Genomic DNA, 16378 nt, shown 5'->3' with positions numbered 1-16378 from the left:
GTAATTATGATTACTCGTTCTGTTCACCGGTAGCTCGGATACGCTTGCAAGTGCACTCTGGTCATTGCCGCAAAGCACACCGTGCGCACAACTTCAAACTCAGCCACGCCAACATCGTTCCCTTGATCACTAGTCGCAAAACAGGGCGCGTTCATGCTCTCTTCGCCTCAGGCGTTTCAAATTTCGCACGCCGGCACCGCTCACTGGTGCCTACACGACCGTCAAATTTCGTCGCGATAGCTTACGTAGCCTCGCAGATAACGTCACCGAAACCAGCGTAAGACGCGCGCGCGAGCCCAATTCAGCATTCTAGGGGACGGAAGAGAGAGAGGGCATTGTTGACGGCGCTCCGACCTCCTCCCTCTCCCGTCGCCCCGTACGAAGGCAGCTATACGCAGGGCGCGCGCGAAACCGCTAGCTATGTAAGTGTGCGGAGAGCTTACATTTGTAATAGAGTTCCTTCAGCGCCTCGGACCTGTTCGAACGTCTCCGATCGAACTCACCAACCAACCTCCATGCCGCCCGTGTGCTGCACCTACGACCGCGCTTTCGAGCGTAGCCCTTTTTAGGGCTCCCAAGGGTGCACACGCAGTCGGAGGTACCTTCGTCCAGGGCTTCTTTCCACTGCACTGAGGATGTCCGTCTCCGACAACCCAGTGCAGGGGCCACGCGGCCCCACCTCAGCGCACTCGCCGGCGCTCAAACTGCTTCTTGCGGAAGCGAGACGGCAGTTTTGCGCCACCGCCGAGAACGAGGAGCAGCCTGTCGAGGCTGCAGCCCCATCCCCGAGGTTCCTACGCTCGGGAACCTGCAGGGACACTGCCCCAGTCGCAACACAGCGTCGTCGACGCGGCCGTGCTGCCCCGCACAACGACGACGACGGCGGAGACAACACCGGCAGCGAGAGCGACGACGACACCGCCAGCTCGCGCCGCTCTAGCAGCTGCCCGCCTTCCTGCTCCTACTCGTCAACCAGCGAGAGCAGCAGCGAGGACAGCCAGCTGACACTGGCCACGGACTCGGCGAGCAGCCGTTCCCCGTCGCCCAGCGCCCAAGAAGAAAGGGTCGGCGCCCCCGCTACTGCTGAACCAACTGAGGAAGCCGTGCCTAATCGTACGCCGCACGAGCCCCCGGAACCGGAAGGCGCCCACGCCGAGACCGAGGCGAGCGCGCGCGCGGCGGAGAGCGATGCTCCCGAGAGCGTCTCCACGGCGCATGCGCCACCCTGCGACGTCACGGCGCACACGCAAGGCGATGCCCCGCCTCCACCCGCGGACCCTCTCCTCCCCGGCGCGAAGCAGCCGGGTAGGAAAAAAAACAGCCGGCGTAAGCGCCGGAACGTGCGGCCGGTGACCATCACCACCGTCGCTAAAACCGGCGTACGTTCAAGCGCCCCTCCTGCGGCACAAGACACCGCATCGACCAGTGAAGGACGGGAAACCGTCCTTTACAGACCGCTCGGGAGGAAGGCCCATTTCCTTGCGGCATCACGCGATGCAATTGCCGCATTCCTGGCCGGTGTTTCGGGGACACATCGAGTCCGGCCGAACTTGCGACGGAACGTCGTGGCCGTCGACGCGCTGCCAGGCACGGACCTGTCTGCGCTGCTCGCCGTTCGGGTGATTTGCGACGTGCCCGTCAAGGCGAAGGCACTTATCGCCGACTCTTGCACGGGCACGCTCTTCAACGTGGACCCGGCGATCGATGGGCCTTCCATCCTTGAGGGTATCGAGAGCCGGGTGCCCGTACTCGCCGTCACCCGAAGCGGCGATGTCGCAACACTGCGATTCACAGGCAGAGGCGTGCCGGAGGAGGTGCACCTGTTCAGGCAGCGCCGCATCGTGCGCCCGCAGCTACCGCGGCCGTTGCAGTGCGGTCGATGCGGCCTCTTCGGGCACGCCACAGCGACTTGCTCTCGCGACCCGCGCTGTCTCCAGTGCGCGGGGTCGCACGCGACGACCGCCTGTACCTCAAAGCGGACCCGATGCATCAACTGCCGAGGCCCGCACGAGTCGACAGAGCCACGCTGCCCCAACTGGCAGCTCGAGCGGCGGGTGGCGAGCATACTCGCGAGAACCGTTCCGCGCATCACGCGCAAACAAGCCCTGGTTCTCGCGAGGAGCAATGCCCCTGCCGCGCGGAATCAGCAGCCGGCCACCACCACAGCACAGCGCGCGCCCGAGCCACGATCATCGCCGTTGGTTCAGCCGGGCCGATCATTCCGTGACGTGCTGGCCGGCAACACAGCGCCGCAGCCAGCCGCCGAGAGCAGCTCTGCCCAGCCCCGCAGCACGACAACACCCGATGCACGTGACCTCGTCATAACGACGCTCGCGTCGGCATTGCGTGCACTTTTGGAATCGGTACCTGCCGACTCCCCAGCGCGCCACATGTGTGTGGCAGCACTGGAAATGCATGACGCCCTGATCCAGCATGGCTAGCACACCAGTGGGGCAACGGCCGCGCATTGTTCAATGGAATGTTCGTTCAATGCGCCGCCGACATCCAGAGCTGGCGGATGGGGCTCTTTCGGACGGATGCGACGTGCTTGCTTTGCAAGAAACCCACGTCCGCCCGGGAGAGCTCAATCTGCCGGGCTTCGTCAGCTACCACAGTGCTGCTGGCTGCGAACAGGCGTCATGCACGGCCATTCCGTGTACCGATTCCACTCATCCGGCTGGGCGATCTCGCGCGTCACTTTACGTACGCGCTGGGCTCCCTCAAGCCGTGGTGAGTGTGGACGATTTGCCGTGCACGGGCGTCGAGTGCGTGGCGGTGACCGTGCGAATCGGAACAACCGACACGTGCGTCGCGAGTGTTTACGCGTGCTGCGGCGGCCGCTGGGACAAGGAGATGGTCGTCCGGCTGTCACAGCGTGTGCGCGGAGACCTTGTGATGTGCGGTGACTTCAACTCGCACAACACTGCGTGGGGTTCGCGCCACACCGACAGCAGTGGCCGGGACCTACTTGACGCCATCCAGCAGGCGGGTCTGCTGATAGCCAACACAGGCGTTATCACCTTCGCCCGTCGTGGCTGCGAGGGAAGTGTGTTGGATCTCTCGCTAGTGTCGGAACGCTGCCATTACATCTGGCGCCGCAGCCCCGACATGCGAGGGTCCGACCACTACCCCATCCACCTCGAGCCCCGCCGTGCCGCCCACCTGCCGACGCGTGCGTACAGTGTTGTGAATTGGCCGCGATTCCGGGAACTGTGTGCTACTGTGCCAGTCTCGGAGGGCGGCATGTTTTTTCAACACATCGCGCAGTGCGCGCGTGCCGCGTCGACTCGCTGTGTCGTGCCGGCCGGGACGCCCGTTCCTGACATCAAACAGCTGAACCTCCGCGCTGCGCGTCGCAGAGCCGAGAGGCTAGCGCTGCGCTCGGGCCAGCGCGAACATTGGACTGTGTACAACCGGCTGGACGCGGTATGCCGTCGCCACGCGAAGCAGCGCCGCAACGCCAGCTGGTCCAGCCTCTGCTCGTCGCTGGAACGGGCGAGCGTGCGATCGAGCCCGTGGCGAATCCTGGGGGCGATCCTGCGGCCCCGCCTTCCACGCTGCCCCGCCCTCTCCATCGCCGTGGCGCGCGGCATCACGAACGGTCAGCTGGCCGAGCTCCTCGCTGAGACGTTCTGCCCGCCGCCCACCGTCCGTCCACCGGCGCCGCACGTGCTGCAGCCGCAACCGCACCCAAGGCGCGAGCTGCATGCCCCGGAGCGATACTTCCCATCGGCCGGGATCCTCGAGGACATCAGGGCGCTGTGCGAGGCTGACTTTACTATCGGTGAGCTTCGCACAGTGCTCACATCGAGGAAGCGCCGCTCAGCACCAGGTTCCGATGGCGTCACATATCAGATGCTTAGGAACCTGGATGGTGACCAGCTCCTGCTGCTGCTCGACGCCTACAACCACGTCTGGCGGACCGGCAGCATCCCGGTCGAGTGGAACGAGGCGGTGGTCGTCCCGCTGCTCAAGGCTGGCAAGGCAGCCAGCAATCCTGCCTCGTACCGGCCCGTCTCGCTCACCTCCGCTGCTGGCAAGGTGCTCGAGGCCATGGCGCTGCGGCGGCTCGAGTGGATCACGGCGGCGCTCGACACCTTTGCGGCGGAGCAGAGCGGCTTCCGACGACTCCGGGCCACAGCAGACTGCCTTGCCGACGTGATCGCCACGCTGGAGACAGCGAAGCATCGAGGCGAGGCAGGCTACCTCGTTCTCCTCGACGTCGAGAGCGCCTTCGACCGTCTGCCACACGCCACCATCATGGACGCTCTCGATGCGCTCGGAGTGTGCGGACGAATGCGCGGCTACATCGCAGCTTTCCTTGGCGGCCGGACGATGCGGGTGCGCGTTGGAGGAGCGCTCAGTCGGCCGCGTGCGGTTGTGACAGGAGTGCCGCAGGGCAGCGTGCTTAGCCCATTCCTGTTCAACCTCGCGCTGGCACGCATCCCCGACTACATTCCCCAGTTCCCGGCGCACGAGGTTCGTGTCGCAGTGTACGCGGACGACATCGCGTTGTTCGCGATCGGCCCCACCAGCGTCGGCTATGCGGTGCGTGCTTGTGTGCAGCGCGCGCTGGACGGGGTCGATGCTTACATCAGCGGCATCGGCCTCACCCTCTCGGCAGCCAAGACCAAGGCGCTCATCGTGCACCCAAAGTACGATGGGCAGTACCGCACGCCGCGCTTCACCCTCCATGGAGTGCTACTTCCGTGGGAGAAGCGGGTTCGCTACCTTGGCCTTGTCATCGACCGACGGCTGAACTGGTGTGCTGCAGTAGCTGCCCTGCGGAAAGGTGCCGCGCAGGTGGCGGGCGCTGCGCGATCCCTGCTCGCTCGTGGCCAGGGCTGCTCGCCGTCTCTCGCACTACGCCTCTACAATTCCGTGGCCTCAGCGCGGATCTTGTACGCTCTACCGCTGGCGGACCTGCAGCCAACGCAATGGAAGGTGATGGACGCGGATCACCGAGCCGTCATCCGCCAGTTCCTGTGCCTCCCGCGATCTTCACAGAGCGGCGCCACTCTCGCCGAGGCGGGGGAGACACCCATCTCTCTCCGTGCCGAGGGGCGCGCCCTCAACCACGTGGAGCGCCTACATCGCTCGCGGCACGGCCAGCAGCTGATCGGCCGGCTGCACTCTCTCCCGAGCTCCGGCATGGGTCGCCGCGCCGCCCAGTTCGCCAGCCTGGTACGGGGTGGCGCCACGTGTGCGTGGCTTGCTCCGCCCCCGCATCGAGAGCGTCGTCTGCTCGTCCGCACGACCATCCCTGGCGTTCGAGGCAAGCGCAATACAGCGCTCTGCGCCTTGCAACAAGAGACGGCTGCAGCCATCAGCGAGCAGCTGGCCGGCCGGGTGCTCGTCTTCACCGACGGCTCCGTCTTGCGGGACGGTGCTGCTGCTGCCGCGTGCGTAGCTCCTGAGATCCCCGCGCACAGTCAGTGCCGCGTTTTGAACGCGGTCTCATCTACGCACGCGGAGCTGGCGGCCATCGACTTGGCGGCCGAGCTCATTTACCAGCGGCGCATCCCTGCGGCGGCCATCCTGACGGACTCCCGTGCGGCACTACACATGCTGTCCAGAGCCGACCAGGGACCCCCGCTGATTCAGCGCCTCCTACACAAGATGCGTGGCGTTTGCGAGCAGGGATGCGACCTCGTTCTGCAGTGGGTGCCTGCCCACATCGGCATACACGGGAACGAGGAAGCGGACCGGCTCGCGAAGGCCGCACACACTGCGCCAGTGCCCCGGTCGCTCGTGGTGACTCCCTTTGACGTCGCCCGTCACACCGTGGCCGGCATGCTACGAGCGAGACACCCGGACGCCCGCGTCGCCAGTGGCAAGCCGCCAAAGTTGCTGCCACGTTCGGGCCTTCACCGACGAGACCGGGCGCTGCTGCTTCGCCTCCGCATCGGCTGCTACCGCACCGCGGCAAGGACACACCGCATCCAAGGTACGGGGAGCCCTCTTTGCCTCAAGTGCGCCGATGTGGAGGACTTGGAGCACGTGCTGTTACGGTGCCCTGCGTACTCTGCTCAGCGCGACGCGCTCACGAGCGCTTACCGCCGCCTCGGACTGCCGTGCGACAACACCGAGGCGCTCCTGTTCCCGGTGGCGCACTCGTCGTTGACCGGACGCGCCTTCGTGGCGCTGCTTGAATTTTTGGACGGTGCCGATCTGTACGAGCGGCTGTAGCCGCCGCGCCTTCCTGACGTACCCTTACCGCTGGGCTATCTATCACTCTTTACTCTATTTTTTCTCTACTCTTTTTGTCCTTTTCCCCTCACCCGTACAGCGCCGTGGAGGTGCCCTCGCACGAGAGGCAGTAACAGCGCTGTACTTATCTCTTCCTTTTCCCCTTCTAAAACCACTCACATACATTTGTAATAATTCACTTTTATACTCTGTTTTCTTCACTACCCTTTCTTATCCCTTTCCCCTCACCCGTACAGCGCCGTGAAGGTGCCCTCGCACGAGAGGCAGTAACAGCGCTGTACTTATCTCTTCCTTTTCCCCCTTTTAAAGCCACTCACACATACATTTGTAATAACAGTGTAAAATATCCCTTACGCACTGCTGCTTCGTGAACGTGCTAACCCATTTCCGCTCGCCAGCCACTGCTACAGCGATGCGGCACTGGCATGGCGCGGCTCTGAATTTCAGTCCGGAGCACTGCTGCCTACGTGCGGGCGGCCGCCGAGAGGGCATTCTAGCAGCCATGAAGGCACACCTCAGGACCCGCTTTTAAAAGCGCGTCGAAACAAGAGAAGACATAAAGCGTGAAAAAAACAAAAGAGGGATGAGGGCTGCCTGCTTTTAAAAGTTACGCTACACCAGAATTAAGTAAATGTGCAGCAACGACCGCCTCATCGTCCTAGGTGTGTGAAACACGCGCCGTGGTAATTAGTGCAGGCGAACGTGGCCGCTCGCGCAGAGTCGCCTCACGCGCCCCATCCCATACTTGCTTTGTGCGTGTTGTTGTGCTGAGCCCATGGCTTCCTGTGCGGCTCTGCTACAAAAGTTGTAGCACACGCGCTGTCCGACAGCGCGCGCCGCGTGTTTGTAAACAAGAAGTAGTAGTAAGTGACGTTGAACTGGTAAAAGAAGAGAAGAGTGCAGTACCGCAACAGTCTCTCGCTTAGGAGGTCACCTCAACAGTACTGCACGGGGGAGGGTAAGGCGAATAAAGGAGTGAAGAGAAACAAATACGGGAGAGGACGAGCGTAAGGCCGTGAAGAAAAGAAGCGTGAAACGGCGCCGATGGCCGCGTGGTAAGGTTCGACGACTCAAAGAAATCAATGAGAGCTGGGAAGGCTCTTTTGAGTAAACCCGCAAGACCCCTAGGAAACAGAAAGTCCTCGGGACGGGCTATGGGGAGTCCTGGGCGTCGATTAGGATTTCACGAGCTGAGATATATGCGGCGCAGTCGAGAAGTACGTGTGCGAGAGTTTCATCAACGCCAGCAGTGCAGTTCTGGCAAACGGAACTGAATGGCGAGACATCCGCTGCGCTGTGTTGAAGCAGCCAATGCGGAGTAAAATGGCCCTATCGGCGCGTGAGAGTCCCTTTTTGTGTGTGTGTTGTTGTGCTGAGCGCATGGCGTTCTGTGCGTTTCTGCTACAAATCTTTCAGCGCACGCGCTGTCACAACGAGAACGCAAACAGCGCGCGCCTGGCGTTTGCAAACGAGGAAGCGTCAAACAGAGGGAACGGACGGAATTGTCGAGATTCTCGCTACATCCCAATGCCAATGCAGACACCTTGGGTGGCTCTGAGAAGAGCCGTTGGGTGTTGGCTGCGCGGACGAGCGCTCGGTCGCCTACTTGGAGCTGGTGTACTTGGTGACGGCTTTGGTGCCCTCGGACACGGCGTGTTTGGCCAGCTCACCGGGCAACAGCAGACGCACGGCCGTCTGGATCTCCCGGCTCGTGATGGTCGAGCGCTTGTTGTAGTGAGCCAGACGGGACGACTCCGCGGCGATACGCTCGAAGATGTCGTTCACGAAGCTGTTCATGATAGACATGGCCTTGCTGGAGACTCCAGTGTCCGGGTGCACCTGCTTCAGCACCTTGTAGATATAGATGGAGAAGCTCTCCTTCCTGCGGCGCTTCTTCTTCTTCTTGTCGGTGGCGCGCACGTTCTTCTGCGCCTTGCCGGCCTTCTTCACGGCCTTACCGCTGGGCTGGGGAGGCATCGCGGCAGTGTCAGTAGCCGAACAAACGAGATCGGAATACGCGCGACCGGTCGCGTGCGCCGCGCTTTTATGGCGGGAGGGTGGTGTTGACGGGACCTCGCATTGCCGCGCTCGCCATTGGTCCGCGCGGCTTCTCTCCCTCTCCCTCGTGCTCGCTCGCGCTTTCCTTTGGGACCGGCGGCGGCGAGAGCGGCGAAGGCGCTACGAGCACGGCTCAAATCGCTCACCGATCGCGACTGTGCAAGTCGTTGTTTCGTCCTCAGTCTCAGCAACAGCACCAGCATGTCCGGACGCGGCAAAGGCGGCAAGGCGAAGGGCAAGAGCAAGACGCGTTCCAGCCGCGCGGGTCTCCAGTTCCCCGTGGGCCGTATCCACCGTCTCCTGCGCAAGGGAAACTACGCCGAGCGCGTCGGAGCGGGCGCTCCCGTCTACCTCGCGGCCGTCCTCGAGTACCTGGCTGCCGAAGTGCTCGAGCTCGCTGGCAACGCGGCTCGTGACAACAAGAAGACCAGGATCATCCCCCGCCACCTGCAGCTCGCCATCCGCAACGACGAGGAGCTGAACAAGCTGCTCTCCGGCGTGACGATCGCGCAGGGCGGCGTCTTGCCCAACATCCAAGCTGTGCTTCTCCCAAAGAAGACCGAGAAGAAGGCGTAAGCGAGCTCCCAGCCGCCGGACTACAGTCGCGCTCGTCGCACAACCCAACGGTCCTTGTCAGGACCACCGAAATGCGTGTGACGGCAGGGTTTTGCTTGGCAATCCCGTTCTCTGCGCCCGTTTCCCTCTGTTTGAATTATCGCAACCGTGCCCACTCTTGAACTGACGCTGCTGCTGCTGCTAGCTAGCTGGCATGTCAGTGCACGAATGTAGATAGAAAGCGAGCTTCAGGGTGTCCGGGGGCGCACAGGCACGAGCCTCACTGCAATTCGCGTAGTGGACTGTGATATGGGCCCTTAAAAACAAACAACAAATGGGCCATATCCGCAACCAGCATGCACTTACTTATGAGCCAGGCAGGTATGCATGAGGAACGTGAACAAACGCACGCATGGCATTCCAATACACGAAAGCTTGCACGCAACATCGGCCGCGTTAATTTCGTTTTGGGGCGCGGCTTCTTCGCATGAATGCGCGAACCGTTTCGCAACGAACGCGCATTTTGTTTCTTTTTTTTATTTTCCTCTCTCTTCTTGTTCGTGCTCGAGCGCGCGCAATACTTACCATATGCATACCAAACGAGGCAACACCTCGCACCGGCAGCCCACCACAGACACACACGCACAAATATTAATAATAAAAAAACAACAACAGAACAGACAGACCGAGAGGGTACGGTTGGAGTACGTGGTCTCGCGTGCTCCCGTGGCCGAAGCAAACATGTAGGTGGTCCTGAGAAGGACCGTTTTGTGTTGCTTGCCTGACCGACCGAGGCTGCGGCGCAGACAGCGGCCGAACTTAGGCGCGCTCGCCACGGATGCGCCGGGCCAGCTGGATGTCCTTCGGCATGATGGTAACGCGCTTGGCGTGGATGGCGCACAGGTTGGTGTCCTCGAAGAGACCGACCAGGTAGGCCTCGCTGGCCTCCTGAAGGGCCATCACAGCCGAACTCTGGAATCGGAGGTCGGTCTTGAAATCCTGAGCGATTTCCCTCACCAAGCGCTGGAACGGCAGCTTGCGGATGAGAAGTTCGGTCGACTTCTGGTAGCGGCGAATTTCACGAAGGGCCACGGTCCCAGGCCTGTAGCGATGCGGTTTCTTAACCCCTCCTGTGGCAGGTGCACTCTTGCGAGCAGCCTTGGTAGCAAGCTGCTTACGCGGAGCCTTCCCACCGGTGCTCTTACGGGCGGTTTGCTTGGTCCTGGCCATGGCGAACGGAGCGAGCGTCCGAAGTCGTCGACTGCCGGAGTGAAAATGACCCCTGCGCCGCGCGCGTCGTGCTTCGCCGCACTACTCTTCTCCTCTCCAAGTCACCCGCCGATTGGCCAGCGCCAGCGCAGCCGTCTCGGGCGGTGCGCACGCCGCCGCCGTTCGCCAGGATGCTGGAGGAGGCACGTTTTCGCGCGGCCGCCCTGTTCGCGGCTAAGGAAAGCACATTCGCAGGCGGTTTAATTGAGTTTAAACACGACAGCATGCCGCGCTGTTCTCTTCCGTTTCAGCCAACACCACAATCTCGCTTATACCGCCGCGCGTCGCGAATTGCCAGTGCCGAGTGTGAGACCACACCACTGATCTCGACAGTGGTTAGCGCTCCACGCCCAACGCCATCGGAGCTGTTATCGCGATCTCCGCGCGACGGAGATGGGTGGCAGGTTTAGGGTACATTACTGCTTGTCCACTGCCTTGATTTGATCATGCTGATGCTCGTTTCACGAACTACAAGTGCGCGCCACGGTGCCTTCTCGAGGGGCAACAACGTCGTGTTTTGGCCGCACTCGGAGGCAAACCGTCTCGCATGTGCAGACATGCCAGTACCGCACTTTGCCGTCCACGCATAGAAGAACGCATGCGCCTCGCAAGATTAACGACAAACTCACGTACGGACTACCAGCACCACTTGAGAGTTGCAGGGAAAACGATGTACTTCCGCTCTAAGAGCGAATTTGGAATACAATATTGACAGGTGTTGAACGCGCGTTAGGAGACATGGGCAACTAATTGGGGCCTCAAAACTATGGACAGGCAAGCGGTACTTCCGTGTGTATGAAGGGTCCTTAAACAATATGTCAAGGTAGCATCAACCAACGCTTCGCAGGCGCGATCCCAAGCGCGGCTTCCCCGTGCCACGCATTCGGCACACAGTTTTCGCACTTGCAAGGGACACCCATGTTTTGACAAACACTCATGAAACGCAACACTTTGCTCTATACAGTGCCTACATTTCGTCAGCTAGCTTTTTCGATTTCATTCACGCACGCAACTTCGCCACAGGATCGACGGCGTTGTTGTCATCTTATAGCGAAGCTCCAGCTCGGCAGCCGCCGGGAGAAATGTATTTCCTCGCCAACTAATGCACCGAATTTGGTGCGCCTAATTGCGTGTAAACGAAGATGTTCAAAGGCCGCGCCTGCAACAGTGCAATTTTCAACTGATGCCGAGCTCTGCCTCTTTCTTAATATTCTTTTTTTTTTATTTTCCCAGTGAGTGTGGAAAACTGTGAAATGGAAGAGAGAAAAAACAGTTCCACTGTGCGCTTGAAGGCTCCGTCACACAGCGATGGAACTGGATTTGGAAATTCTGTTAATTGCACAAGGCGATATGTATAAAGGGAACACAATTTACACGCCTCGATGAGATATACCAGTCATGTGTGAGTATGGCTTTTACAATACCTTCGTAGACGTTACAGGCGTTTTCGGTGGGATAAAAATTTTTAGACAAAACTTCCGTGAGTAGTTGTGTGCAGCTCACACGATCGCGGTACCGCTTTGTATTGTTGAGATATGAAACTTTGTACCTCTTAACCTGCCAGTACTCGAGCATTATGGAAGGAAAAAAAAAAAGAAAAAAGGAACGTCACAGCACCACCAGACATTTCTTTCTCACATGCAACAAGAACCTTGTTTACATGGCTGCAGTAGTTCTCTCATGACAACCCGTTGTTGTCATGAGAGGCGTACACATCACTGTGTACGCCTTGCTTGGTCCTCGGCTATGCCCTTTGCACGCACATGCCAGTGACTTCGCAGTAGTAATCCAAACATAGACAAGCGAAAAGAAATAAACCAATGGTGCCACGCTTCTTCAAAGCAAGGGGCCCGTACATTTTCTCTGACTGTTCCTTCCCCATTTGTTGACTTGTTTGGCCATCACCTCACGTTGCTATTTCCCGGCGGCTTCGTGGGACAAATGTAAAATAATAGGCGCGAGCTTGGCTTTCATTAAGCGCAACACGAATGCGAAATCCGTGCAATGACGACGGCCGGCGTGTGTCAGTTTCTCTTACCTTCGCGTGCCAATACATGTGCCACGAGTGAGGGAGCCGGTTCGAATTCGGAATCTTTCTGTACAGCAGCTTGCACATACACGAAATTCCAGGGATGCAGCGGCAAGAGGTAGTCTTGTGCACTTTGGCGCGTCCATGCCATTACGCAACCGCCTTACAGCGCGTAATACGCCGGACATAAGCTGCCACAAGGACAAATGTTCGTATGTAGGACAGGCGGCTCCCTCTGGCGGCGAAGAGTTCGACAAATACGTGATGCACCGCTCAAATCGCCCATCCCTCTCTCTCTTTTTCCCCAGCTCGCGCGGCGTGTGGCATGCACGGATACGTCGCTCGAAAAAGTTTTGTTTTCTTTAAATACAGCGCATGTCCAGCGCCCGCTTCCTGACCGATCTAAGTATATGGCGCGAACAAGGGTCGCCCAGCATCACCTACACGCACGCATGACGAAAGAGCCAGTCGTATAGAAATAACGAGAGAAAGTGAGTCTGCACTGTGCAAGCATATTTCTGTCTCAGTAAGCACACTTCGCCGCTCTGCTCCTCTATTTTATTTTCCGCTTGTTCTGGTCAACTAAGGAGTGCATTGGCTTGCAAGAAGAGCCACGTAGGCATCGAACCAACTGCTTATCACCTATAGCGCGCTAATAAGAAATCCCACTGTGACCCTGTACACAAGTATCACAAACAACAGCATCAATGAAAACAGCACGCGCCTCGGTGTCCACCGCGCGCACCCTCGTCCGTTTGAATACAACGCAGTGAGCTCGGTTCTAGCGAAAGTTAACTAGCTAATCTCACCTTAGCATTCATTTGCGTCGCTCAAAAGAGTTACACAATTGTGAATCGCACGGTGGTGGCTTGCAACAACCGCAGGCTAGACGAGGGACACGACGGGCGCTCAGCTCGTAGGGCAAGAGGACTGGCTCGTTATTCTTTCTCCGACGCACACACGCAAACCAACGAAGCCATGCGAATTGAGCTAAGACACAGTAGGCTCAATCATTTAACGCTTGCACTGGAAAGAACAAATAAACGCTGCCTGTAGAAAACTCGCTTTCAGCTGTTACACACTGGCCCGTGCCCGGCAATATTTTCCTCGTGCTTTGCTTTGTTGCGTACCCACATGAGCTATCTTTGTCAAATATAAAACTTACCTAACTGAAATGCGCCCGCTGCCGCGCGGCTCGTACTCTTCTCCAAGGGAGTAGAGGAAGCGAGCCACTTCAAAGCGACAAAATGCGCATCGACGAGCTTATGATTACCTCTTGCTTTTAATCATCATTCCACTCTGGTTGCCTCTACCAGGGTCCAACCAAAGGCGACAACTGAGCTGCACGAACGACCGCCACGTCGCAACTCGGACAGACTGACGGCGACTGAAATGGGAGCAACACAGCACACAGTGGCGAGCGCAAATGCAATCGAGCAAAGCTCGCCTTGCGAGGGCGAAAAGCAATGCTACCACGCCTTGCAAATACATGCGGTTGCGCTCGCTCACCTGACCCAAGTTCACCGCGCGTCTCGTGCGGCCGAATGCGAGATAATGGCATGCAAAAGAGGGCTAACGGAGCAGGAGATCGCAAATCCTGCGCGTCACTGCCGAAGCACCAGGTGGGTAGCCCTGAAGAGGGCTGTTGGGTTCTTCAGAGGAGCTGATGCGCTGCTTGCAGACGACGGCGCGCACGCGTGCTGCTTAGCCTCCGAAACCGTAGAGGGTGCGGCCCTGACGCTTGAGGGCATACACCACGTCCATGGCGGTCACGGTCTTGCGCTTGGCGTGCTCAGTGTAGGTGACGGCGTCCCGGATCACGTTCTCGAGGAACACCTTGAGCACACCGCGTGTCTCCTCGTAGATCAGGCCAGAGATACGCTTGACACCACCACGGCGAGCGAGGCGACGGATGGCAGGCTTGGTGATGCCTTGGATGTTGTCACGCAACACCTTACGATGACGCTTCGCGCCACCCTTGCCGAGCCCCTTGCCGCCCTTGCCACGTCCAGACATCTCGGCTGTTGCTGCTGCTTCGAAGCGAGTCAGGAGAGCGAATGCCGAGTCCCTGCGCCGCGACCGAGCGAGGAAGCCGCGCCGCAAAAAAGAGGGCGAGGAGAGAGAGAGGTTCTTGTTTGGGAAGGAAATAATTGGGTTAATGTGCAGTGCAGTAACTGTCTCTCGGATGAGGACACCTCAACCGCACTGCACAAGAGGGATAGGGAATGGAAAGAAGGGTGAGATAGACGCGGCGGCGACTGCCCTGACAGCGCGCGGGCAGGTTGTTTGCATTCGCTTGTAAGGCGCGGTGACGCTCCTAGTCGCGGTGAAGCAGCAAAGCTTCCTGTGCCGCTATAGCCGCGTCGCACATCTGTCGGATGTTGCTGTCGATGGCTGGGCACTGGTCTAGTACGGCACGGAGTGCAGCCGCGAGGGCGGCTATGAGTGCATCCCTGGGGTCGTTGCTTGGTGCGGTTTGAGGGCCGCGTGACGACTCGGGAGCGGCCGTCTGGGTGTTGCGGCCACGCAGGGCGTCACTGTAGGATCGGCCCTGCGGGGCGCGAGCATCCTTCGAAGGTGTGGCTAGATGCGGCTCGCGTGATGTGGCGCCGGCCAGCTGAAGCGCCTTCTTCCTCGAGAGGGGCCGCTCGGACGAAGACAACAGCACGGCCGCCTTCCTTTCGCGTTGCCACTCCGGACAGCTCGGCTCTGTCGAGGGATGTCGACCACCGCAATTCACGCAGCGTGCCTTCTCCGCGGGGCAGCCTCCTGTAGGATGCGACTCACCGCAGCGGAGGCAGCGGGCGTCGCGGAAACAGGTGGCGCCGGCGTGTCCGAAAACGCCGCAGCGGTCGCACTGTAACGGTCGAGGAAGTCGGGCACGAACGGCACGCAGCTGCTTGAAAAGCCGCACGCTTGGAGGCACCACACTCCCGACGAAAGTGACGGTGACACACGCGCCACTCCGCGAGCATGCCAGCACCGCGACGGGCGCTTCCAGGTTCTCGCGAACTGTGCGGGCGTCGAAGGAAGGGTCGACCCCATGGATGACACCCACACAGGAGTTGTTGTGGAGAGCCTTGGGGCGCACCGTCACGCCGCCGAGGTCGCACACGTCGAGGAGGGGCGCCAAGTCGGCGCCGCGCATCACGTCTGCAGCCACCACATTCCGGCGGAAGTTGACGCGAACGCGTCTCACGCCTGGCACACAGGAGAGCTGGGCAGCGATACCGTCCCGTGTGAGTGCGAGGAAACTCGCCTTGCGCCCGGTGGGACGGTAGAGTACCGTGACGTCGGTATCGCGGGCGACGCCATCGTCAACGGGTGGGGCGAGCGGCTCAAAGTCGACGAGCCGTCGGCGACGGCGTCTCCTTCGTGCGGCTTGTTTTTGCTGCGCCGCTGCCGGCTGGCAGGCTTGGGTATCCTCGGCGGCCGCAGGCAGCAGCGGAGGATTTTCCTGATTGAGCTCCCTTGATCCCCCGGCAGCTGGAGCAGGGGTGGGCGCACTCGGCCGGCTCTCGTTGGGCGAGGGGCCGTCAGCTGGTCTGTCGTCGTCGACGGGAGCAGCCACCGCCGCCGCGCGCGAGCCCTCCCCCGCCGCAGGAGCGGTGGGCTCGATGTTGGAGAGTGGGGGCGACGCGCAGGCCGCCGGCGACGACAGTGATGGGGTATCCGGCCGGACAGGACTTGCCTCGGGCGAGGCCGTCGCGTCCATACAGGAGGACGAAGTGTCGGCACCAATCATACTTGCGGTTGGCAAGAAGAAGCTGCCGGCACTCTCGTCGGTGTCGCCCATCGACGCGCAGCTAGCACCGTCGTCGGTGGAGGCAGCCGAAGTGGGGGCCTCGGTGGTGGTGTCCGTGGAGGCGGACGGGGCGGCGTCGTGGCCGCTGGGAGTCGTCTTCCGCACATCAAACGGAAATGCGCGGAAGGGAGTGTCCGTGGATGATGGGGCGCGCGCGGTCGGCGTCCCACTCTCGCGCGAAGGCGGGCATGACGGCGAGGAGTCCGTCGAATCAGCCGACAGCGCACGCAGCGCGCGAGCCTTCAGCCCACGCTTCCATCGTAGCGCGGGAGGCGATCCGCCGGTGCGTGGTTGTTGTCCACGCGGCTGGTGCTGCCGGGCCCGTCGGTGCTCAGAGTCGGTGAGGCCAGGAGTTGCCTTCTTCGGCCTCTGCCGATGCTGCTGCTTCGGAGCGTCACCCATGAGATGGGGCCTCCGTGTAGCAGCGTGGCTCAGGCAATCGAGCCAGCTGC

The 16378-nt window shown here is 60.4% G+C and overlaps 2 protein-coding genes across 2 annotated transcripts; both read left to right on the top strand.

Annotated features, from left to right (window-relative positions):
- Window positions 1-635: 635 nt before the first annotated feature.
- LOC139053826 (DNA translocase FtsK 1-like) lies at window positions 636-2441 on the top strand. Its single transcript, XM_070530550.1, has one exon. It carries the CDS (start codon window positions 636-638, stop codon window positions 2439-2441), a length of 1806 nt encoding a protein of 601 aa, XP_070386651.1.
- Window positions 2442-2490: 49 nt separating this feature from the next.
- LOC139053825 (uncharacterized) lies at window positions 2491-14295 on the top strand. Its single transcript, XM_070530549.1, has 4 exons — window positions 2491-3784; window positions 4142-4437; window positions 5641-5947; window positions 14288-14295. Exons 1-4 carry the CDS (start codon window positions 2491-2493, stop codon window positions 14293-14295), a joined length of 1905 nt encoding a protein of 634 aa, XP_070386650.1.
- Window positions 14296-16378: the final 2083 nt, after the last annotated feature.

Source organism: Dermacentor albipictus, unplaced genomic scaffold, assembly GCF_038994185.2.
Source record: "Dermacentor albipictus isolate Rhodes 1998 colony unplaced genomic scaffold, USDA_Dalb.pri_finalv2 scaffold_249, whole genome shotgun sequence".
In the NCBI taxonomy this organism is placed as follows: domain Eukaryota; kingdom Metazoa; phylum Arthropoda; class Arachnida; order Ixodida; family Ixodidae; genus Dermacentor; species Dermacentor albipictus.
The sequence above is the reverse complement of the archived record's forward strand: the minus strand, read 5'-3'. Positions and strand labels throughout refer to the sequence as shown.

What these genes read in the sequence shown, in the direction of transcription:
- LOC139053826 (XM_070530550.1), top strand. Translation starts at nt 636, where the DNA reads ATGTCCGTCTCCGACAACCCAGTGCAGGGGCCACGCGGCCCCACCTCA.
- LOC139053825 (XM_070530549.1), top strand. Translation starts at nt 2,491, where the DNA reads ATGCGCCGCCGACATCCAGAGCTGGCGGATGGGGCTCTTTCGGACGGA. An exon ending in CGAGGCTGACTTTACTATCG is followed by an intron (nt 3,785 to 4,141) that starts GTGAGCTTCGCA and finishes TCCGGGCCACAG; the next exon opens with CAGACTGCCTTGCCGACGTG. An exon ending in TCCTGTTCAACCTCGCGCTG is followed by an intron (nt 4,438 to 5,640) that starts GCACGCATCCCC and finishes GTTTGCGAGCAG; the next exon opens with GGATGCGACCTCGTTCTGCA.